This window comes from Pygocentrus nattereri, chromosome 27 (genome assembly GCF_015220715.1).
Source record: "Pygocentrus nattereri isolate fPygNat1 chromosome 27, fPygNat1.pri, whole genome shotgun sequence".
Classification (NCBI taxonomy): domain Eukaryota; kingdom Metazoa; phylum Chordata; class Actinopteri; order Characiformes; family Serrasalmidae; genus Pygocentrus; species Pygocentrus nattereri.
The window spans coordinates 5,930,843-5,956,827 of NC_051237.1; the positions used below are offsets into that span (position 1 = coordinate 5,930,843).

General features: G+C 39.8%; 1 protein-coding gene across 1 annotated transcript; it reads right to left on the reverse strand.

Annotated features, from left to right (window-relative positions):
• Positions 1-423: 423 nt before the first annotated feature.
• On the reverse strand, positions 424-13,425 carry mfsd2ab (major facilitator superfamily domain containing 2ab). Its single transcript, XM_017694095.1, has 14 exons — positions 13,224-13,425; positions 11,228-11,353; positions 9,909-10,033; positions 6,718-6,841; positions 6,552-6,630; positions 6,294-6,463; positions 6,074-6,164; positions 5,246-5,364; positions 4,974-5,057; positions 3,749-3,832; positions 3,459-3,571; positions 2,372-2,515; positions 1,804-1,980; positions 424-1,513 (listed from the first exon to the last, which is right to left on the reverse strand). The coding sequence occupies exons 1-14, from the start codon at positions 13,308-13,310 to the stop codon at positions 1,456-1,458; spliced, it is 1,581 nt and encodes a 526-aa protein (XP_017549584.1). The 5' UTR covers positions 13,311-13,425; the 3' UTR covers positions 424-1,455.
• Between the last annotated feature and the right edge of the window lie 12,560 nt (positions 13,426-25,985).

Below are 25,985 nucleotides of genomic sequence, written 5' to 3' on the forward strand. Positions count from 1 at the left end.
TAAAGTACAGTTATGAGACTGATGCGCATCATATGTAAACACATGAATATATGTATGACATATGACATCATATACAAATGTATATTTACAAGACATCCCACATCCAAGTTATGGCATGAAATGGAAAAAAAGTCACAAATGTGGCTACTAATGTCTCAGTAGGAACATTTGTTAATTCATCAGAACAGGTACAGGTAAGTGAAGCATCGATTCCAATCAATACTGATCCCAAACACTAATGCTTCCCTTATTACCACATAAGCTCTTCTGGGGAGCGAACAGATGTGTGCGTGCGTTTATATATATATATATATATATATATATATATATATATATATATATATATATATATATATATATATATATATATATATATATGAATGAATGACAATACATGGACAAAAATAAACTGACCAATTAAAATCACTTGACACCATAAGACGATTCATGTAATTCAGATGTACACAATTCAGATGTAAAAACACCCATCATTCAACTCCACTATACACACATATACACACTTTTTATAGTCTTTTCCTGTTCTTTTCCCTTAAATAGACCAAAGAGTTGGCATATATTAGAGAGCAGTAAAAATCAGACTATAATGTTATTAAAGCAAACATTAAATAGTTAAATAGCTTTTCACTTCCTTTAGGAAGTGGTTAACGGCACAAGTCCAAGCAGTCAAACCTGGTGTCTGATTTCTTGGTAACTCAAATTGTAAAGATGCTCGGCTTCAGCTATATGTTTTTCACTTTCTCACTTGTCTGATAGTTTATATTTTGCCAGAAACAGACTGGGTGCTCTTTGAACTTGTCATGTGTTTTATATGCAGCATGACTTTTTCCAACCCCGTCTGAAGCAGCACACTGGGCTGTGTATTACAATAAAGGCTGGTGGTCTTAATTTGTAAACTATAATGCACAGTGTGTAATGTTAATGAAATGTACACTGCTCATATTTGGCAACAGACAAGTACAAAATACCTTACTGGATGAGTTGGATACAATGTGATTGAAAGTAACACCACAAGAAGAGCCATTAAATTTCAGCATTCAAGTTTCTCCTCAGTCTCAGACAGGTGAAGAATCTGTTAGTGCAGTCTGAATGTCTTGTGTTTTTCAAGTTAATCTAAATGCTGGATCTAGTCATTCCAGGGAGTAGCACCAAATGTAGGCAATGTGAACTGAAACAGGCATAAGCTCCCACCACATTTCAAGGTTTTGTCCACATCTGAGGGGGAAACGCAACAGCAGAGTTTTTTTGGACTTTCCACTGGTTTCATGACTTTGTAGCACTACAAGGCACAGTAAACTGGATCTCTGAAATGCTGTACTTGAGGTTGCTGTTGCATGTTAGGTGAGCATGGCTGCCATGCGTGATCTTGTCTTTGAGGGTCCCTTATTCAATTGCCCAAAGTAGGTGCCAGAATGTCCTCCTTAGAGTCCTATGGAACTATACCACACTTCCATCTGTCTCTGTTGAGTCCGTTTCTGAGTCCAGTTCATTTTCCCTAAAGAAATATCCAGAGAGAAGCAGAGAGTCAGTGGAAATGCTTATGTAAAATGAACAGAATTAACAAAGTACCTTTAAGCATTCCTCATTGTTAAGTATTAAATGTACACCTTATAGACAGACTGAGCCATGGTGCAATCTGCAGTCTTATGTTCTTTTTAGCTGATCCAACTCATTGGTTCATTACCTACTGGGAGTCAGGTCTTTTAAAAAAACTCTGGTGGTCTTCAAAGATGTATTTCTAAGAAAAATGGCAAAAGCATGCATAAGGTCTACAGGCAGCCTTACCGTTGCTCATTAAGCAGCTTGCGGTTGCCCTGACATCTCTCTTCATTGATAGGGTAAGTAATAAATATGATCAGGCCTATAATGATGAGGAAAATGGGAGCCGCAGAGACAAGAACTTTCAATGTGATGTCCACCTCTACTGGTTGTGAGCAGCCTCTCGTCACATAACCAGCAAAGCTATTTGAGAGCGGGGGGAAAAAAAAAAAAAAAAAAAAAAAAAAAGGTCAACAGAGAACAACAGAAACATTAGTTGGTCATACTTATGCAATTTAAGCCAACCTTGTGACAAACCTCGTCACAAAGCAGCAATGAATTTCATGTGAAAATAAGTCCTATATGGAGATTGGCCTTAGGGGCCCCTCACTGATTAGGATAATCGGATTATATATCAAAGTTAGGAGGTCATTGATTGTCAGAATTAAGGTGTAACAAAAGGCAGTCTCATAAGCTCAGTCAGCCAGTGAAATGTCACTTCAAAGGCTTAAACCACCTTACAGTCAGACAGGATTACATATAGCAGAATCAAAAAGAAAGGATGTAGAACGTGAGAGTTGGTCGAATGACTTACTCAAGGCTGAGGGTTGAGATTCCCAAGGAGACTCCAGAAGCAAACTTTGTGAAGAAAACATAGAAGGAGTAGAAAATGGCTTCATGTCCCTGAGTCTCAGGATTGTGCACTTTGAAATCATCAACCACATCAGGAAGCATGGACCTGAAGAAGCACATGGAATGTACATGTAATGTACTGCACTGCAGGAAACAGTATATATATATATATATATACACACACACACACACACACACACTCACCAGCCACTTTATTAGATACACTGGCTCAGTTCCTTGTTAACACAAATAGCGAATCAGCTAATCACACGGCCGCAACTCAATGCATTTAGGCATGTAGAGGTGGTCAGGACAACTTGCTGAAGTGCAGACCGAGCATCAGAATGGGGAAGAAAGGTGATTTAAGTGACTTTGAATGTGGCGTGGTTGTTGGTGCCAGACGGGCTGGTCTGAGTATTTCAGAAACTGCTGATCTACTGGGATTTTCACGCACAACCATCTCTAGGGTTTACAGAGAACGGTCCAAAAAAAAAAAAGAGAAAATATCCAGTGAGTGGTCAGTTGTGTGGACGAAAATGCCTTGTTGATGTGAGGGGTCAGAGGAGATTGGGCAGACTGGTTCAAGATGATAGAAAGGCAACAGTAACTCAAATAACCAACCAAAATCTCTGAGGAACGTTTCCAACACCTTGTTGAAAGTATGCCACGAAGAATTAAGACAGTTCTGAAGACAAAAGGGGGTCCAACCTTTTACCAGCACCTAATAAAGTGTACCTAATGTACTTAATAAAGTGGCCAGTGAGATAAATAAATAATAAATTATATATAAAATCTCCATTTTATTTTCTATTTAATTTGAGCACAGCAGCTCTCACCTTGTGTAAAATTTCATCATAAATAGACAAGTATAAATGTTCCAATATTACTTGAAATTAAATATCATTAACTTACATTAAATGTTTTTGCCATCACCTGTAAAAATACTATTTAGGAGATAAACACTTTTCTTCCTCATAAGCAGTTTGGTTATCTTTTTTAAGCCTGATAATCTGTCAGTGTCCATGGCTACCATTTTGCTCAACACTCACCAGGGCAAGAGGAAGGCTGCAGCAATGCTCACTCCAGCAGCAAAGGAGATCATGTACGTCACAATGAGATTACTTTTCAGCAGGACCACTAAGATCAGGAAGGGAATCACTGCCTGCACAAACAAATATCAGGAAATTAACCAGCGGTAATGATTATCATCAACATAAACCATCAGATGGTGCTGTGAATCATTTGATGTTGCATTATGAATGCACATAAAAACACTATACTATTCTACTTTTCAAACACTATTGTAAGTCTTTCTAGTGAAAGTCTCCTCGGCACTTACTGTAGTCCCACAATACACAGCGGTTTTCTTGCCAAATCGAGTCAGAAACCACTGCCAGAATGGGATGGTGAGGGTGGCAGAAAACTGCAGAAAGAAAAGATTGATAGTTTACTACAGGGGTGGTCTAAGACTTAGACTTTTGTTTCATGAATTAATGCCTAAGAAACTGACTTTTTATGTTAGCAGGGCCACTGATTTGAAGCTGTACTGTAAAGCACACATATCTGAGCAACATGATGCATTACCACCATCGACTCACTGAAAGTGAGAATGATCTTCTTGCTGTTTTTGTGGTTCAGATGCTCATCAGCAGTGCAAACATGCAGCCTAATCGGAGAGTGTTTTCAGTTGCCCCAGTTTTGCAGAAATTCACCTTCAGCAAAATACCAGAGACAGAAACATCTCTCTGTACAATCTAAAAAGTTGCATGTTTGTGCAAAGCACTGTCGCAGTGAATTTAAATGGCTGAGCAACTTTTCATTTCATTGAACTCAAGTGACAGACTGCATTTCAGTGTATTACACTGCATTCAATAACAGGTTGCAGACTTTGCTAGTTGCTCTCTTTGGAAGTGTGAGCCTCTTTGGTTTTGAGTCCATATTGAACACAGTCCTTTTTAGAGAAGCGGGTGTTTGTTTTAAATAATAGTAAATTTCTTTATACCTCGAATAACCCATCTGGTTCTCATAGCCAATGTATCATTAGCCTTTGAATTGGCATTAATGTGCAAGTGAAAGCAACAGACTGATTTTAAGCACATTACTTATGTAAAGTAATAATTAGCCAAACCTGATGTGTCACATAGATTTTCATATTAAATACATTGCACAATTGCTGAGTTCTTTGAATGCCATTCAAAACTCTTCAATTTACAGATAAGTTTTGTCATAATCTTTATGCCTATATACAAATAAGTACTGTATATTGTATATACAGTGCAAAACATGCTAAAGTTATCACGATTAGCTGAATGAGGGAGTCAGGGATGTTTTAGTCTCGTTTAGAAGAAAATGAAAACGCATGTTGTGGTGTCAGTTGCAGTCTGAGGTTTGGCCAGTTTGTTATCAAGGGAGCAACAATTTGAGAGAAAGATATACATGTATATATGTGTAGAAATACACCATAATGTGATTTAAAACCAGTACCAAAACTGGTAACGGGACCCAAAGTATTAGCAGAATTTAACTTCATATCATCATAACTATTGTGCCATGACAAAACTTACCATGATGACTAGCAGGATGTTCTGGAAGTCATCTCTAAAGCCCAGGGTATAGCAACAGAACAGGGCAAAGTTGCCTTCCAGGAGCTGTATGGAGAGCAATTATAGATTCTTATAAATAAAACACCTGTCAGAAATAGCTAAGGCAAACCATGGTGGTCTACGGCTGATGGCCCCAAAAGGAGGTCCTACCTAGTGGCCCAACATTACTCTCAAAATCAAACACTTAAGCAAAGCAGCATGTCAGGAATAAAGCAGCATGGAGCAGCACTCACCATAAAAGCCAGAGAGGTGAAGAGGAAGCCCATGACCAATTTTACATACGGACCATGGCCCATCACCAAACGGATGCCCTGGAAGAAGGACATGGGCTCAGATCTGACCCGGGTGGTTTCTACCAAGACAAGATACATTACATTATAGTGAGCAGAGGACTTGTATGACTCTCATGCAGAATGAACAGTTACAAAGCCAAATACATAAATAAAAAAACAGTCATGAGACAACTGCAAACACCTAGAAACATTTATCCATAATTATTTGATGAAGTGCTCATTTCAGTCAAACCTACACAGCTCACACAACAAGACTGTGTGGGTTTCTACAGGACCCCTTCAACAATATCCAAACTGTTCAGCTGGCACTGCAGTTTCACTGTACACAGACCCCGTGCTGTGCTTCTCTCTCCCCTGGGCACATCTCACTCCACAATGCCTGACCTGTTCAAGAGTTTCATTCTGAGGCATGCTAAAAGAAACTGGGAAACTGCATGACCCTGTACTTTTGTGAACCTTTATTCAGATGTATCTCTCACTGGTGTGAAAGTACCCTTCTCCATTTACCCAGTGCTTTTTTCAGGGGCCACTGACTAATTGCCAGCAACTGCACTTCAGAGTAACCTGAGAACAGTGGAAAAGCCCGTACTCTATGAAACAGGATCAGTAATCAGAAATACAAATAGACTGCTATTTTAGACCAATAGATGTGACCAATTCTTAATGGAATCCATGTTTGATAATACTAAAAGCAATCCTGGGAGCAGCCAATAAGAATCTATGGAGACAAACTATTGTTATAGAAATATGAATAAGAGATTGCCTCACCTTTACGTTCCTTCACACCACAGAAGAGAATGACCGCACACAGGACGTAGATTGCACTAATAACCCCCGATGCAATCATATAAGCCTGTCTCTGAAGGTGGATGAAGGGAAAAGCACACACTTTGAAAGTGATGACAATGGCAACAAACATCTTAAATCCAGTCATCTCTCAAATCAAGAGTTATGTAAAAACAACAATGTAGTGGGCTCCATGACTTACTGTGTGCTCCAGTGAAATGTGCGGTTGACTGATGTTGACTTCAGGTCCAAAATCTTGGCTAGAGGAGTTGAAGTCATCTCCAACAGGTATGCAGGGAGCATTTGCTAAACCCACAATCTGGCCCTTGATTCCAGTGCCGATAACCGTTCCCAAAACTTCCACAGTCATACCTAAACGAGAAGGGTCAATGCTGAGAATGCAAAGGGAGCAAACTTCTAATGCATCACTACAGAACAAGAGGCCTTGAGCAGGACTTACGATAGGCAGTGGCTGAATCCCTCTCCTTCTGTTCTGAACTGATGAACATGGTGAGGGCGGAGTAAGGCACGTGGAAGCACTGTATTTGGAAACCAAAGAAACTACATTAACAAAAGTGAATTTTCAATCACACATATAGATATGATTGATTCTGGATAATACTCACTGTCTGCAGAGTCTGGAAAAGACAGTAGAACATGAGGTACCAGATGATTTTGCCCTGATCTATGGGAGGCACGTACCAGATGAGAAAATAGCACACCACTGCTAATGGAGTGGACAGAACAATCCTGCAATAAAATGAATAGAAGACAAAATTATAGCACGACTTTTGGTCCTATTCATGAAACACCAATGTATGAGCAAAGACCTTTAACACAAAGATATCTTGATAAGTGAAACTGTATTAAATAAGGAATTGTACCTAATATTTCTCATTATTAAATTGTACGTGGTTAACCAATGCATTTCTGAACCTTTTTAGATGTCTTAAGTAATTTTATCTGGTCTAAATGATCTTATTCCTTGTATTAACAGATTTTAAGTGACTTCACATGCCAATGTATCATTTTCATGCAAGTTTAGTCCTGACTTTTTGAGATTTAACAGCCAAACATAACTCAGCTTTTACACTGTGGAAATACACCAAGTGCATACAAGAAAACTAAATCAAATATATAATTCATTTACATGTATAATCAAGTTAGCAGTGCTCAGCGTATTTGTAAATATGTCATTCAGGAAAAGGAATTTTAAATTTGTAAAGAAGTCATGAGGAAAAAGGGTCTTTAAATGAGAACATGCCATTCTTTCTCCTCCTAAGCACATCACACCACTACAGAACACTCCTCCTCCGTAAAATGACTCAGCCTGTGATGTCATCCTGAACCTGAAAAGCAGTCCTGGTTGGCAGCACTGGAAAATGTTGCACATCACATCCTGTGACTGTTACTAATTTCCTGTGGCCTGATGCACATAACTTCAGTGTATACAGACAGGATGATGTAGTTGCAAAGGGGAGGAATGTTCTCATTGCCCAATTCAGAAACGTCAAGAAGATGTCATTTTAAAGCGGCAAGTCAACTGGTTACTTGCGACAGGTTTGCATGACTGAGCTAGTTCTAGGCAGTTCTGTCTAGTATACATTTCTTTTATTAGAAAGCAGGGCACAAACAGATTGTTTACATTGAGTCAGGATTGTTTTCAATCAAATATAAAGTATTTATTATTATATAGTAGTTATTTGACTATTACTTAAATTATTAGATTAAATTATAGCCTTTGTAAAACTGTTGTGAAGCTGCCATTATAAACTTGATTATTTGCCACAGAAAATCAGGCATTTCATTTGGCTAATGTTAATACTTGTATAATGTACTGGGTAGGCAACATTACCCAATACAGAAAAAGTTACACAGCTACAGTTTGCAATGCTCCATATACACTGCACTACCGCACCCACACACCCTTTTTCTCTTACTGTTTGGAAATTCCATCATAGACAGGAAGACAAGGTACATCATAATTGATTTTTTGTTGTTGGTGTTTTGTTTTTTACAGAATGGTTTTATTAAAACATCCACAGCATATAAGAGTACTTGCACTAATCAGCATAACCAAGAAGCTGTGTTTGTATATTTATTAGTGTACATCTGTTTCTCCATACAGTCACAGTAGAAGTGCAGATTCAACTTGAACTAGAGTGACCCCGAAGCATTCCTCAGGCAACTGAGGAATTCAGACACAGCACAGCTGTGGCGTCTGATTGGAGCAGAAGTGGTGGTGTGTTGTAGGCTGGACCACTCAGGGCTTGCCGATTTGCATATCAGTCACAGCGCCCAAACCCAAAACGCACCACAAAATGATACTTCCACCTCCCTGAACTACACGCAAAAACTCCGTCTATCAGTTCACATTATTTCTTATTTTCATTTATTCTAAATGTACACAAGTCTTAGATGTTTACACCATCATTCAAACCATTTTTTAAATCATTTTTTTAAGTGAAAAGAGGAAACACTGCCTCACAACATGTTTCAACTGAAAGACTTTCAAAAAGCACTCAGAGCCAGAGCTTTTCTAAACTCAGAAGCTATGACTGAAAAAAAAGAGCTCAGGGAAATCAACCTTCAGTAATTATCATTCCTGTCCTCTCCTCAGAGATGACACAAAGACCCTGCTGGATGCCTTATGAGTCCTCTAATGAAACCCTGTGGAGGGATGTGCTTCGCTATATGCTGCTGAAAGCGCTATAGATTGATTTGCTAAGCATATAAGGAATTATTCTCTCCTCTTAGCCTACTTTCATTTACATAGGCAACAAAGTGTTCAGTCAGAATATAGAGTCACATTCCTTCCCTTCCCCCACCCGGCTTCCCAGCACTTCCATTTACTCTCATGGTTTCTACGCCTTCCATTTAGGCTGTATGTTTGGCAGGCACCTGCTTGTTCACAAAACCATGTTGTACAAACAGTCAAGTTAAGCACCGCCATCAAACACAGGAAAGAAGAGGCAAGAGGTAAATCTCGTGTGCTTCTGACAAATCTGGCATTTCTTTTGGGGCTGAGCACCAGAAAAGGAAAGGGGGATGGGTATTCCAAGGATCAGTGACCTCGCCTTAAGATTGCTAGCAGACAACCATGCAGAATCAGCATCAGCAAACCCCCCTGTCCTCATCCAACCTCCAAAAGAGTCAAATCCTAAAACACATTCTTTTTGGGAAACATGCCAGGGTTCTCTAAACCAGACATTCACTTTGCTTTAGGGGCAGAGAACGTTTTTGAAGCTTGTTATTGCACATGAGTTCTAGTCAGTGAACACAAAAAAACTTAACACTCTAGCTGAACTACCAAGCTCTACCTGTCTTCAGTTTCCTCACCCCACCACAGCACCCAAACTAAAACAGAGCTCACCCTCCCATGAAGCAAAGCAACAAATTTTGCCTTAACAAGATATCTTTTACTGCAAAGGCCATCAAGCACACTGGGCATCTGTGCAACAAAAAACCCCACAACATTTCGAAACCACTCAAAAAACTGGACAAAGCAAACATCCATTAAGAGAGAATCATTTGGGAGATATTGCAAAGCCAGCTGGGTCCAACCAGTGTAAAATACGGTCATGGGGAGAATTATTCCTGGGTGGGCAAAACTTGATAAACTAATCACATTGAAAATAGAAGCCTCTGCATGTGTGCAGTGTTACTCAGGGCATATTCTCACAATGGGGAATTCGCATTCAGACATCTATTTAAATAAGAAAGCAGCCAACCTTCTTGAACAAATGAGAATACAATACAAGATTAACTGCACTTATGTCCAGCGGAGCCATGCAGACAGAAAAGACAGGGCACATACCAGGGCATCATTTTTCCGAATCTGGTCCAGGGGCTCCGGCTGACCAGAAACCCCACGGTGGGGTCCGTGATGGCATCCCAGGCTCGGCCCCCGAACAGGATAATGGAGGCATAAAATGGATCCACCTAAAGAGCAGAGAGGAGAACAACCAATGCTTCAGTTCAGGTACAAATATCTACAATGAATCACAATCTGGGATGCCACAATATGAAGTAGTAGTCCAGCACTGGATTTTCTATAGTATGGGGCATGTATCCTTCAGAAACCTAGTAGACGGAATACAATAAGCTACAGTTTCAGTAGATATGTACGAAGAAACTAATGATTTGAAGTTATACTGCAAGTTAAATAATTATATTTAAATAATGTTTCCCATCTGGTGGTATACTCTCTGCCATAATCCTGTTACACAAAAAAGAATGATCTGATTCTCAGCTCATTCTTTCTCATGATAGGGTACAACACAAAGGCAAATTCCTTTGTATTCATCATGTAGGGCATGGCAAACTGGTTGGCTCTGAGATCGTTTTGGCACAGCTATCTGTGGTTAGAAAGCAAATGAAGTACAGTCCCCTCTCCTAAAAGTCAGAAGGGACTCAAAGCACCATGATGACCTTGAGTCATGAGATCATAGAGCACATGTTCAGGGACACAATAGGCAGCTCTGCTAGCATTATATTTACTCTCCCACTAGGAAGCACTCTGGCTCAAACAGCAAAAGGACTGGGCTGACTATAATTGTCCCATCTGACAGTTACTGTAGCATAATTAGTGGGTACTCAAGGACTGAATAGAGAATCACAACTCAAACTGTAGGAGGTCCTGGATGCCATGTCTGCTTGTCCTTAGTAACATGACAAACATCAAAAGCTATTAAAAGTGCCCCCTGAACTACTGGTATTCACTCTCTTTAATCTGGCCAACAGGCCTGTTAATTCTACAGTAGCTCTCTACAAGTTAATGGCATAGAAGAACTTTTTCCACCTATTTATTTTCCAGCACAATGCTTCCATTGTGGTTTTGAAGTGCCTGTTGCTTTGTCCTGTGACTGGGGAGGCAGGGGGGCTTGGGCAAACTCCCTGGCCTCTGAGGTTCATAATCCAAACTCCTATGGCAAGGTATTAGAGCCCTTAGTTACATATACTCACTCCGGTGAAAGCTAGGGAAATGTACTCAAACTTGCTTTGCATCTAAGTGGTCTGGAATAAAAGTGATGGTTATTCTCAGCATTTGTCCAGGTGGACCTTGATTATGAAATGTGATTAAATGTTGACTTCAGTTAGTACACTTGGCATTAAATTTGATTAAATTGAACTCACCAGAGCAACATCCAGAAGATAAATCTGGAGGAAGAAGCCAAGGGCACAGCCTGTGATCTGATAGGGCGCTCCTCCTATAGCGTAACACAGCTTACTGCACACTGACAGTTGACCTCCCTTCTCACGCTGAAAAAAGGAACATGTACATTATTAAGATATTGACTTGAAATTTTAACAGAAATAAGAAATAAGACTTTGACAAAATCTCAGCTGAACTGTGTTTAGTATCAGGGCCACTCTGGAACTTAATGACAGCAGAGATTCTTTTTTTAACATACTTCTGGTACAGGCTGCTACGCCCAGACTCAAGAGACATTAAGCTCTACTGAGACTTAGGTTTCCCATGTGCAAGCTGGATGCTGTTTGAACTGTAGCAATGGTATGCAGTTTTGCCCAGTTTGCTCCTAATCCACAACATGGCCTAATTTCTCTCTGTCTTTCACTCATACACCTATTAATTTGGGGTCATTTTATAATAAAAACCAATGCCTTATGCTCTTTGATTTGTATCAACTCCTGGCAGGTTTGCCACGCAGGCAACTGTGCAAGTTTAATGGTGTTCCAATACTTGCTCTGTGCTGATTTTAAACTACACAGGTACATGAAAAATGCCTGCCAGTATAGTGACCACACACACACACACACACACACACACACACACACACACACACACAGGTCAGTCAGGTTCAGTTCTGAAGTACAACCTAATTAGAACAGAAGATTTTGCTTTGCAGCAGTGCAAAATGTTGACTACAATTTGGAACAGATTTTAGGAACTAAGAGACTATTCCGTGGTTCATAATGCATTTTAACAAAGATTAGATTTATATTATTATTATTATTCTTGTTTTTTCAGGTCTTTCCAACAGTATAGAGATACTGACCAACACATGACAACCTTAGTTTTGCTTTTATACTTCCATGTAAATCCTGGAACAGACAACAAACAACGCTGTTCCATCAATGAGGATCCACTAAACTCAGTCATTTCCTGCGTTTCCTTTCCAGACGCGTCGACTTCCACACCTTATAACTCCATCCTGCCAGCTTATATTCCCCTTGCAATTATGGCTCTACACAAACTATTTAATACACACCCAAGGTAATCAAATCCACACACGAAGAGAGACAGAGCTAACCCATATATATTATCCATTAAATTACTTTAACATCACATGTGAAAGTATAGCGGGCCATGTGCTCAGCCTGGGTTATTCATATTCACACTTTTGTTTGACCAGTAAAGCTGAAGAACTACCTCAGGAGCCCTTAAGAGAACCTTAACAGGAGTTCCTTAGGGCACAATACTCGGCTGAAACAGCATAAGTTCTCTCATATCTGATCTTACGCACATAATACAGGACGAACATCTCAACAAGTGTTTGGAGAGCACGACCCACTTAAGTCGCCAAATGACACGTAGCCTATAAGAAAGCCGCTCGCTGTGCACATAGCTGGGACTTCAGCTATATAAATACGGGCAGCTGTTTAAGGCATCGCTCATTCATTTCAAATGAATGTTATCTTGGCCATATAATCATATTTTTTTAATAGGTCTAAGATATGTTAATGAAAAATTCGAAGAACCAGTGATTCGCAGCGGAGATGAAAACGCGGTTAGAAATTCAAATGAGAATTAACGTTAGGTTAGCTCGCTGACGTTAGGTTAGTTTAGAAGCCGCTAAAATACAGGCTAACGTGGGTTTAGTGGCTAACTTAGTTAACCTAGCTAACTCGAGGACCTTAAGAATATCCACACCGCACGTCTGTTAACAAATTATGATAACTGATAAAATGAAAAAAGGGACAAAATGCACGAGCGGTGTCCACGCCCTTCCCATCGCGCCATAAATGAACAAAATAGCATAAATAAAGCTTGAATTCAAGAAGAAAAGGCGAGAACGCCATACTAATAAACGTCTAAGCTCGGTAATTTCACGTAACGTTGGGCTAATCTAACTTTACTGAATATTCCTTATGACTGTCCATATCTCACCTTAACGACCGGTTTAACTCCATTCGAAGGGTCTTTGTGCAAGAGACTCGCATTGGAAGACTGTTCCCCTCCTTCTCCTCTTGCCATGTCGTTGATATTCTTCTTTAATGAAGACTTCCCTTGCGATGTAACCTTAGAGTTTATAAAACCCGCAGCAGTCAGACTCTGATCTGCCTCTCTCCCTCTCTCTGTGAGAAACCGTCGCCGTGCCGGCTGTAGTAACTGAAACGGAGGCTCCGCCCACTTTCACTTCATTCAGAGGAGAAAGCTTCTTTTTTTTTTGTTGTTCGAGAGACACAGTCATACTGATACCACATCTGATACATACATATACAAACAAATCACCCTGCCGAGGACATTACGGACAGATAGTTACAAATTCAACCAACAAGTTCTCCGTCTTTCAAGTATTTTTATTAATGGAAAAGGTATAATAGAGCCAGAGATTCTCCAATACAGACCTCGGGCATGCGCGAGAGTGTGCCTGCGTGTCCTGTGTGTGTGGGGGTGTATGGGTGTGTGTGTGTGTTTGTGTGTGTGTGTGTTTGTGTGTGTGTGTGTGTGTGTGTGTGTGTGTGTGTGTGTGTGTGTTTCAACTTTTTGTGGATACCAAATGTCAGTGTCTCCAGGATGATGGAAACAAGAACGTGTTGTGGACATTTGTCTGGTTCCCACAAGAAATTTTACAATGGAAAGGGGAAAAAAAAATTTACAATAAAAATGCATGTTATATCTTATTTAAAAAAAAAAAAAAAAAAAAAAATATATATATATATATATATATATATATATATATATATATATATATATATATATAATAGTCAACTTTTGGTCTGGTTAAATAGGAATTCACTGATTTTTACAAAATTCAACCATCAAGATGTAAGCATGAAGTCATTCTGAGTGGTTTGATGTGACATTTTAGAGAAACTCTGTGACTCAAGTTTTTTTTACAATGGTGGTGATAATATAGCCATTTTATCATCAACCTACATGTGTCTCCTGAGTTTTTGTTTGTAATGTTGATAATTGTAAAATAGTGATTAAAAAAAAAAAATTTCTCTGTGTTACTCTCTACACACCCCACATAAAAAAGGGGTAAAAAAAAAAAACTTAATCTCAAAACTCCTGTAAAACAATGTCTCATGAATCAGGCAGCATATTCGCAAACGTGAAGGTGCTATTAGAGGCATTCAACTCTTCAGACATCTGGTTCCTATCACCACCACTGTGAACAATCCTGATGCAGTATATTTCTCCAGAAGGGCACATGTCACATGATTCCACTGGCTGTGTTTGTTTACATCTTTGCCGTTTAATTATGAAGAACCTTTTAGAAAATGGTGGAATTCCCCTTTAAAGACTGGGTTAGCCATAGCACTGCATCACTTATCTATAATACCCCATTTCCTTTCATTCTTTTCAAGACATGTGGACGTACTATCATTATTATTCAGTACGCACCCAAGGTGACCAAATGCACACCTAAAAAAATATACATGTCCATGACCCATGTCTATCAACCATTTATAATGGATACAGTAAAGCTGAAGGCAATGGGAATACCCCAAAAACACAAGAACTGTTTTTCTAAAGGTGGCTTTTAACAAAAGAATGTCATACTCCCATTGCCTTCAGTTATCTACAGTAAAACTAAAGGCCCTGGGAATACCCCCAAAATACAGGAACTTTTTTTCTGAAGGTGACTTTTAATAAATTGATGTTATATCCCTTCTCATATTTTTTTAAAACAGTTGTTAAAATATTTTAGTGAGCCTCTTAACTTAACTAAAGTTTGAATATCAGTAGATGTGACCATTATGTCAAAAGTCTAGAAATACTTAGAAAAAACTATGAAGTATTATTTACTGTGTTAATGCTTAGTTTTCTCCTCTGCTGACAGTTGACTGATTCTCAAGCTTTCTGGCTGCAGATACAGACAGCTTACAGAAATCCTAGTTTTTTTTTAAGCTGACCCACAGCTATGCCTGTATGTGCTCCACTTTTAGACCTGTACATCTAGCCCTGAGAGAGCTTTGACTTGATTTGAGAGAGCCTGTGTATTAGGCAAGGACTTGGCGTCCATGTGGAGGCCACACTGTTTACTCACATGCAAAGATAACCTGAAAAAGGGGCATTTAAAAACATTTTTGAGAAAAAAAAGGCTCCACATTTCAGTGTTTACAAAGTCAAGTTCACACAGACTAAACTGATCGAAATGTGTCAACAGTCGATAAGATAAACGTTCACTGCAATAGTGTCTGTAAATGTTGATAAGGTAATGTTCAGTCATATTGCCTGAGAGTCTTCTTGGTACAGGAGATGCGTTTGTTAGTTTAAATTGACAACTAGCAGGTGTTAAATGAGGTAGTGCTTCTTGACAAATGTCACTGATTCTGCTTTAAATGACTCAGTAGTTGCCTTATGAATTGGGTCAGTAAACTGCAGTTGCATTTGAAGCAGCATCTCAAGTGACCACATGAGTGCACTGCTCCACAGAAGTAGCAGTAGGCCTAATGAAGTAATAGAGTTATAGTATAAAACTCTGAAATAACAATATTTCATGCATGGCTTGAAGCCAGCAGGGATCTGAAGATTATTAGTTGATTAATAACTGTGGTTAACCCATTAATGTCCAAAACCCTAAAATTTTCGTTGGCCTATATGTTCTTTGACCTTGCCTAGAACAAAGTTCTCAAAGTGATTTAAAAGATGGCTTAAAGATGAGATTTTAACACTTAATTTATCATTTTATCTGGTCTTTTGATTATATGGGCCAACTGATTTTTAAAAAGGAATTATACTTTTTGCATGATTCAAGTGAACAGATTCATTAAGAGTGGTTTGACGTGAAATTTTAGACTTTTAGAGAATTTTAGAGAAACATTGTTTCAGGCATCATGCAACATATTCATGAACACATAATTCACATAATAGCTTTCTGTGAAGTAACTTTTAGAGGCATTCAATTTAGACGTGTGGTTTCTATCACCACCACTGTGAAAAATCCTGACTCTGTTAGTTTCTTTAAAACGTAGCTTTTCATATCAAATTACTCTGCGTGACTTTGTTTACATCTAGACACTTTGAATTCCCCTCTAACAAAATGTAAGAAAATCCTAATTTGATTGTGAATGAATGAAAATTAGATAATCAAAAACTGACACAATCAGAATTTTGAATGATGATGTTCATCCAAGTTAAACTACATGCAAAATCCAATTTAGGCCAATAAAAATCAATTCTGTGACATTTTCTCCCCATCATACTGCATTTAGTTGTTTACTTAGTTATTTATTTAGTTGTGTAGTTGTCATGACACAGATGTGAATGGGTTAAATATGCTCGGTGGTCACTGTCCTGTAGTAACCGAGAAGGTAACGTGACCATTTATGAACTATTTGCGCCCGCATGTATTCTGAGAACCAGCGAGTTCCCTTAACCTTTATCTTTCTGTCTGGATTAAACAATGTTGATTTCAAAAGAATTTTACTCTCCTTATATTTGCTCATTGCACTTTAGGTCTATGACCACATTAAATAGAACACTGACCCAGATACATTACTGCATTTTTGTGGCCTTTCGTTTCTTTGTTGTGACAATGTATCTTTAGCAAGCGTACGCAGAATATGCAAGAGGTCTAATCTTCATCAAAGCTTTGTTGTTCCTATTACTTCCATTATTACCTCAATGTACTGAGGGTCTATTGATGCTTTTCACAAATTTGTTTACCTAGTAATGAAAAAGCAAACAATACCTTACAGTGAAGTTTACACTTCTGTGTGTACACGTATACAGAAAAGACTGTTGTTCCCATCTGTGATTAAAAAAGAAATTTAGAAATGGCTCGGAACAATCACTGTGCTGCTATGTGTCATTTAATATTAAGGTCATTTTTTCATTGTAAAGTTCTTTTTTTTTTTGCCTGAGCTCTCGTGAGTTTGTTGCCCAACTCACAGAAGGGGTGTGGCATATAACTGGGGGAGTGTTCTTGCGTCAGGAGAGCAGAGGCCAGGGTTAAACACAGCCGCATGTGCGATGGAAACTCTGTGTGTGTGTGTGTGATGTCCCACAGCGGTAATCTGAAAAACAATCACACTCTTTCACCATGAATATATATATATATATAAATTACAGTCACAGCTGTGTTCTCCCAACAAAAGCTGTTCCAAAAACCTCACTGACATTATGCATTATGTTCCACTTCAAACAGAGACACACATGCAACAACCCAAATACTTCAGCTGCCTTGTTTCTTTCTCATGAGCATCTACAATGGCTAAAGGAGATGTTTCTGAGGAGATTTAAGATTGGAGTTTCCAACACTAGGGTTAAAAATATATTTAAAAACATAGAGAAAATGGGACTCCTAAAAACCGTGCAAGACCCGGTAGACCAATAAAACTGTCACCATCTGATGAACAGTACTTAAAGCTCTGTGTCTAAGACTGAACTTTGGAGGTGCTGTACAAGTAACATAAGAATGTGCAATGGGTATTTACGTACAATGCATTTTTGTGTAATTAAGCCCCTATTTTGTAAGAGCTCCGTCTAGTCAACGTTAAGCTGAACTGTGTCTACCATATAAGCAAAACAAAAAACACACGTGACACCAAAACACTGCAGCTGCCTCTCGGGCACCATCTGGAAATCCTGAACACATTTAAATGTTTCTAATTTGCATTCCTTTCTTTTTTAATACAACTGTTTTTTATGACAAATCATATTATCCACATAACAATTTAAATGGACAGTCGAATCACTGACTTTCTTCACATTTGGTATGTCCTTCTTGTGCTTTAGTGACAGTGTGTGATCAAGCTGGTATGGGGTCTGCAAGTTTGGACAAAAGCCTCTGATGAACAGATCAAAGCCACCTGAGAGTTATGAACATGTGCGTCAGTGGAAGAGATAAAACTCAAAAACAACAATCTTATTTTGTGCAAAGTCAAACAGAACATGGCCAGTGTCCCCAATTTGTTTACATTTATTTTGAAAGGTGTCTTAGAAATAGTGGATAGTTGAATATTTATTATTTACTTATCATACACTTATTTAGTGTTTATTTCCCAGTTTAAACGAAGGAAGTCTGAGATTTTCAATGTGGTCTCGGACTTTTGGACCCCGCTCTATCTCTAATTTTTCTGACTGAAGTCAAGTCAAGTCAAGAGGCTTTCCATCTATGTACAAGTACACAGTGAAGTGAAATTACTTTCCTGCAAGAACAAGGTGCAACATGGACACTGTGGAGAGAAAAAGAGAGAGATATTAATACAACAACATTAATAACTTTAATATTCTGTTCAAAACCACATTTGCATATAGAGCCATACACACTGCAAAACTGGGAACTCATCCACATGTGAAAACATCCACACATTCTGGAGACTCAGCTGATGGGCTCAAAGTGCAAACACTCTGCCTATGTGGCTGCAGGTCAAACAGCAGCTCTGCCAAGTTGGTTCGGCCCTTCCTACACAACGGTCACTGCGACTGCAGGCCGCATGTGCTGTCACCTGTTCGCAGTAGTGGTGTGATGTGTCTCACACCATGCAGTTAACTTTCATGATGCTCACTGGATGATCTCTGACCATGTAGATCCTGGAACTTTTTTCTCAACCAAAGTCTAAGATGCTCTTAGCACTTTTCTTATGGCCTTTAATGAACATTTGATTGTGTGGTTATGTCCTGGGTACTGAATCCAAATAGTTGCATTGAGCATAACAAGATCACAGAATTGCAGATATTGTACAGTTTAAAGTTTATAGCTTGTTGTGAGTATGAGCCTATATCAGGGGTCAGCAACCCAAACCCACCTTAGAAGCCACAACATCTTATGTCCATTTTATTGAAGAAATGTTTTACCATTTTGCCTGAAAACATGCCTTAATATGTGCTAACTAATGTCCTAATATATAAAAAAATATATGATATAAATAAAAGCGCAAACTTATTTTGCCTTAAGCTTTAGCTCAGCTATAGCTGCTTTTCTCACATCTCCAGCAGGAAACTTTTCCTTAAAAGTAGAACAGTTTCTTGTGAAATGTCTCTCAATGTTCAATTTGTTACAAGGCTGAAGTCAGCTTCACATTCACTCAATTTGTGTTTTATTTTCCCATTCCACCTTAGAATGCAACTGCTGCAGGGGAATATTCAAACAACATGCTGGTGACTGAGTAGCTGACCTCAGCCTCAATGACTTTGACAGTGTTTGACAGTTTCTCGTTGCATATCAACTGTATCAGAAAAACAGCTGGAGTGTTTATAAATGCAAATAAGTCCATTTGCCTGCAAATTATTGCTGATCATCTTAAACTGTTCTCTTTGCTTTTTTTAGCTAAGCTGATCCAGTTTTTGTTAGCCCTTTTTTGTTTAGCTGTGTGCTAAATGAACAGATTTCTATTATGTGCTTTCTGTTGGCCAGTGTCTCAAAGTCTATTTCGGTCTTTAATGGGCTAAAGTGGTGTTTTGTATTTGTACATGAAAAATTGGCCTATTTGAATTATATGAGTGCTACACACGTATTATTTAGCATAGTGAGTTATGCATAATTGAATAATGCTACAGTATTTGGTATAGATGTAACAGCAACACCCCTGACCCAGAAGGATAAACAGCTTAGAAAAATTACCAGTAACATTCAATTCTGCACGAGTGTGCTTACCTGTCTCACATTATTTATATGATAAAATTGCAAAACAAACAAATAAGTAAATAAATTGAGGAAAAAATGGAATGAGTCAACTACTTTATCTAAATGCTGTGCTTTATAATGGCACTACATCTTCTATATGTTCACAAACAAATATGAGATCTGCAGCACACTACATTTGTCTTTTGTACATTTGGCTATACTTGGCTACATTTCAGTAATGTGCACTTTGTAGTTCACACAGTAATACCAATATGATCATACCTATAAGGTGGGGAGGCCTGATGTGCAAGCTGTAGAAAATGGCACATTAGATTCTCTTAGCAAATGTGTTTCATTTAAGCCACGGTCATGCATACAGACATATGCAAAAGTTTGGGCTCACCTGGTTAAACTCTTTGTTCAATTTTGAAGTGAAGAACACTTTTAGGAAATTACAGGGTGCACTACTTTGTGGGCTTCCAGAAAAACCCTCATTTTCTTAAGAATACATGAAGGCCTCTGCAGGAAACCCTGAAAAAATGTTAAACATTTACCAGATCATGATTATAAGCAGGTGTAAGTAACCTCATTAAATTCACATGATTCAGATGGAGTTTTATGAACAGAACGTTGCAGTAGCTTTTGTGCCCTTTTGCACCAAAGTTCTTGTTGTACTCTACGTGGCAGAGTTTGTTTAGAATGCATAGCACTCCTTGGTGTATGACACGTACAGTGTTGTCAGGCTCCACCTATGTGCCCTTTGATATTCTGGATCTGGTTGTTCCATGTTAACTGCACCATCTTTGCCAACTGGGTCTGCTTGCGTACTCCTGAGGTGATGCCAGTTGATATGGTTGCAGAGGAGCTTCTGATTAAAGAGATATATATTATGAAACATTTTTCAGTGCAGATAAGACTCAAGAGGCATGCACAAGTTCATCTGAAGCTTCTTTCAGGATAACAAATAAAATATCATTGCATGGAATCTTTTATAGTGTCTACATTTCCTTTGCACGCATGTTTTGGCACTACCTCTTTTACTGTATGTGCACTAATGTCTATACTTCGCCTGCAAACACTATTGAGTCTCACTGTTTTAGTTTGTTTCACTATCAGTGATTCAGTTCAGTTGAGTCATTATTTGTATATAACTTTTTGCAGCAGACATTGCTTCCTACTTGAAGCGAGAAACCCACGGAAGGACCTTGTTGAGGAACAAGGTCAAAGCTGTTTCTTCCTATGTGCAGTGTAAGCATTTGCATATGACCCAGGAGCCACTAGGGGGAACCATGAATATGTTGTAATAGAATAAAGAAAACGTTCGTTGTTTAGTTGAACAGTGTTTTTTTCACTTTGTAACAAATGAATCGTGTTCTATTTTCAAAGGTGTTACTTATCATTTATTTAACATTCAGCTTTCTATTAACAGCATCTTTAAGCATAAACAGTAGACTATACTATGTTCCCTTAGATAAACTGCCTGGACTAGCATGGCTGATCACCAGCAAAACCAACACATGTTGTGTTTTGGGTGCTTATATGCTGGTTAACAATGCTGGTCTGTGTAGGATCCTATTATTAGCTGGCTACATTTTATGTTACGGCATTGAGTAGATGCTGTTATCTAGAGCAACTTACAAAAGTGCTTTGTTGTTCACTCAGAGAATGTATCCTAGCTAGCAGCCTACAAACAGACTAGAGTCCAAGCTACCCTTGAGCTAAGACACTGGCAGTAAAGATGGCCAGCACAGATTTCTAGAAGGACAGATATTAATGAATTGTGTTTTAGTTGTAAAATATTATCCTGTATTTATATTCATCTTGTTGTTTTAACAAGTGCTTGTTCATGCCCTTAATAATCTGATAAATGCAGAAAATCAGATTCTGATCATATTATTAAGTACATGTTAACTCACTCATTGTTTGCTATCTGGTGTTGATCAGAGGAGGATGGGTCCCCTTTTGAGTCTTGGTTTCTTCCTCTTGCTCTTACAGGCTTTTTCCTTGCCACTTACCACCCTTAGCTTGTTCTCTGGGGCTTGGACCCAGATTTTCTGTAAAGCAGCTATGTACTAAAAAAAGCGCCACATAAATAAACTTCTACCTGACTTGAGAGACACAATGCAGAATCAAGATAAAGCTTTAACTCAATACAAGACATTTCAGTACAAACTAGTTTAGTGTTCATTTAAATGCTTCACAAAAAGATGGGTCATGGAAAGTGGACGTTGCTCCACCAGGAGCCAGGACAGAAAAGAGCCATGATGCTTATCTTCCATGTATCTTGAAGGATGTCAGGTCAGGCCAAACTATTCTTTCATAGAAGCTTGACGGTTGTGAGATACTGATTACACAGCCTTACAGACTGCACCAATTGTACAGATTGAGATACAGATTGCAGTTCTGGGATAATTTCATGCAAAATAACAACTGAGGTGAGTTGGGGCCCTCAAGTAGAAGTTGCACAGGGCCCACAGCATTGAGAAACATCCTTGCTTGTGGTAATAATGTTGAACCTTGATGTTGGATATGAATTATAATATAGAGTTGTGTAGTTACCACTCTGGAGAGTAAAGATTTCTAAAAGGTTCTTACCTTGGACATATAGTTCTAGTAAAAGCCTATAATTGGTCTAGAACCTTTACATGTAGAAATTCTTTTCATCTTAGAAATGTAATATGTTCATAAAAGGAAACTGCTGATCTGATCACCTCTACATAAAGATTCTGCTGTAAAAATCTTTTTAGATAATTTTAGAATTTTTCAAAATTTTTATACATTCTTCATAAGTTATTGATTTTTGTAAAAAAAAAAAAATAAGGTGGAATGTAAAGTGAAAATAGAAAATTAAGAAAATGGTAAAGGATACAGTTGATACAAATCTATGTATACACTTTTCTATTGGAAATTATTTTGAAGTCTATGTAACAGTGAAGTTCAGTTGAATTACATAACAACAACAACAACAACAACAGTAATAATAATAATAATAATAATAAATAATGATAATAATAAAAATAATAATAAAACAATAGGTAATATACAATGCAATGTATCATATATGAATGTGTGGTAAATAAGAAAGCTACCGCATGATTACAACATTCATGTTTGTCACTGTAGTATGACACATGGTTGTGCAGTGTGGGTATCTGGGCCTGTGGGTGTAAGTCAGTGCCGACGGACAGCTTCCTGTCTATTTTAACCCCCCAGCACTCAGACATGCCACACAGATTCCCAGCGGCTCACTGTCTTCATCATGAACTTTCCGATCTGACTCTTGTAAGTAAGTAAAGAGGTGTTGTCACAGTACACAGCCGTGCATGTGGCTCTGTTGTTATTTTTGTCAGCACGCTTGGCCAGAAATCCATACCTTCATACATACGTCAAACTGATATGAAACAAGGTCAAGCACACTTATTCAGATCCCAGAGTGCTGGCTTATTAATAGTTCCTAGAATTCATAAGGCTGCAGTTGGGGGAAGAGCTTTTTCTTGTAAAGCCCACAAACTCTGGAATGATCTTCCAGAAAATGTTCGGGACTCAGACACAGTCTCAATCTTTAAAACTAGGCTGAAAACTCACTTGTTCAGTTTAGCTTTTGGTAGGTCATGTCCCCCCTTAGATAAAGGCAGCAGATCCAGGGGTCTGTGGACACAGGGAATTATAGTAAACTGAGACGCCGGTGCTGTCGTCCCGCCGCTCACACGTGGTCACTCAGTTTGTGGACGGTGGAGCGGAGGGATGCCAAACTGTTTCAGAGTGCTCTCATGTCTGTGTGTCCTTCTGGTTGTCTCCTTTTAGTTAAGCTATCATAGTCAGATCTGCCGGAGTCATTAGCCACACATGTTCACAATGTTCACATTCCCTGTTTTACGTATAAACAGACAAAATAAAACAAATTCCATCTCTGTGCCTTTTTTCCGAGTATACGACCGCCCACATGTCCGGCTGGGCACTGAAGGATGACTAATTGTCGAGCCGTCCTGCTGCCAACTTCAGACCAGCTGCCCACGCCCCAGTTACCACCACCTGCTTTGGACTAGCTGCCCACCCTACACTGATGTTTTCATAGACTCCTAGCTATTACTACTACTAATACTACTGCTATTAATATTAGTAGTATAATAACTTTGTAGGTAGTTTGACCAGAGGAGGATGGGTCCCCCCTAGTGAGCCTGGTTCCTCCCAAGGTTCAGCTCTGAGGAAGTTTTTCCTTGCCACTGTCACCCCTGGCTTGCTCACCTCTGGGTTTTTACATTCTTGTTAAAACTTTGTCTTTTGTGGAATTCTGTGAAGCTGCTTTGTGACAACATCAGTTGTAAAAAGTGCTACAAATAAATTTGATTTAGATTTGACTTAGATGTCTAGCGTGGATCTGATGAACAGGACTCAGATTAGACCTTATCTTAACTAGTTCAAATAATATGGTCCACATATTATTTGAACATATATATAACACATATACATTCCCCCTCTCCTTGGATCACCACCTTATCGTGGTGGAGGGGTTTGCGTGCTTGAATGACCTTAGGAGCTATGTTGTCTGGAGCAAAAGCTCCTGGTAGGGTCTCCCATGGCAAACTGGTCCTAGGTGACAGGTCAGACAAAGTGTGATCCATAATAACCCCTATGAAGACACAAAAACGGGACTTGTGTACCCTGCCCGGAACAGGGTTACCGGGGCCCCACCCTGGAGCCAGGCCTGGGGGAGGGGCTCACCAGCGAGCATCTGGTGGCCGGGCATTTACTCATGGTGCCCGGCCGGGCCCAGCCCGAAGGAGTTACATGAGTCCCCCCTCCCATCGACCCACCACCAATGGGAGGGGCAGTAGTAGGGGTTCGGTGCGTTGTGGATCGGGCAGTGTCCGAAGGCGTGGGCCTTGGCGTTCTGATCCTCGGTTGCTGAAACTGGCTTTTGGAACTTGGAACGTTACCTCACTGGCGGGGAAGGAGCCTGAGTTGGTGCGCGAAGTTGAGAGATACCGGCTAGATATAGTCGGGCTCACCTCAACACACAGCTTGGGCTCTGGGTCCAATCTCCTTGAGAGGGGCTGGACTTTATTCTTTTCTGGAGTTGCCCATGGTGAGAGGCGGCGGGCAGGTGTGGGCTTTCTCATAGCCCCTCGACTCGGTGCCTGTATGTTGGGGTTTTCTCCGGTGGACGAGAGGGTAGCTTCCCTACGCCTTCGGGTTGGGGAACGGGTCCTGACTGTTGTCTGTGCTTATGCACCGAACAGCAGTTCAGAGTACCCAGCCTTCTTAGAGTCCTTGGGAAGGGTGCTTGAAAGTGCTCCTCCTGGAGACTCTATTGTCCTACTGGGGGACTTCAACGCTCACGTGGGCAATGACAGTGAGACCTGGAGTGGTGTGATTGGGAGGAATGGCCTCTCTGATCTGAACCCGAGTGGTGTTCAGTTTTTGGACTTCTTCTTTTGGACAGTTTGTCCATCACGAACACCATGTTCGAACACAAGGATGTCCATAAGTGCACATGGCACCAGGACACCCTAGGCCGCAGTTCAATGATTGACTTTATAGTCGTGTCATCGGACTTGCGGCCATGTGTTTTGGACACTCGGGTAAAGAGAGGAGCTGAGCTGTCAACTGATCACCACCTGGTGGTGAGTTGGATCAGGTGGTGGGGGAAGATGCCGGTCAGACCAGGCAAGCCCAAACGTATAGTGAGGGTTTGCTGGGAACGTCTAGCAGAAGAACCTGTCAGATTGATCTTCAACTCACACCTCCGTCAGAACTTTGACCAGATATCGGGGGAGGTGGGGGACATTGACTCAGAATGGGCCATGTTCCGTTCCTCCATTGCTGAAGCGGCTGACTGTAGCTGTGGCCGTAAGGTAGTTGGTGCCTGTCGGGGCGGTAATCCTCGAACCCGGTGGTGGACACCCCAGGTGAGAGATGCCGTCAAGCTGAAGAAGGAGTCCTACCGGGCATGGTTGGCCTGTGGGACACCAGAGGCAGCTGGCAGGTATCGACAGGCCAAGCGATCTGCGGCTTCAGTTGTCGCCAAGGCAAAAACCCGTGTATGGGAGGAGTTTGGTGAGGCCTTGGAAAGTGACTTTAAGTTGGCTCCGAAAAGATTCTGGCAAACCGTTAGGCGACTCAGAAGG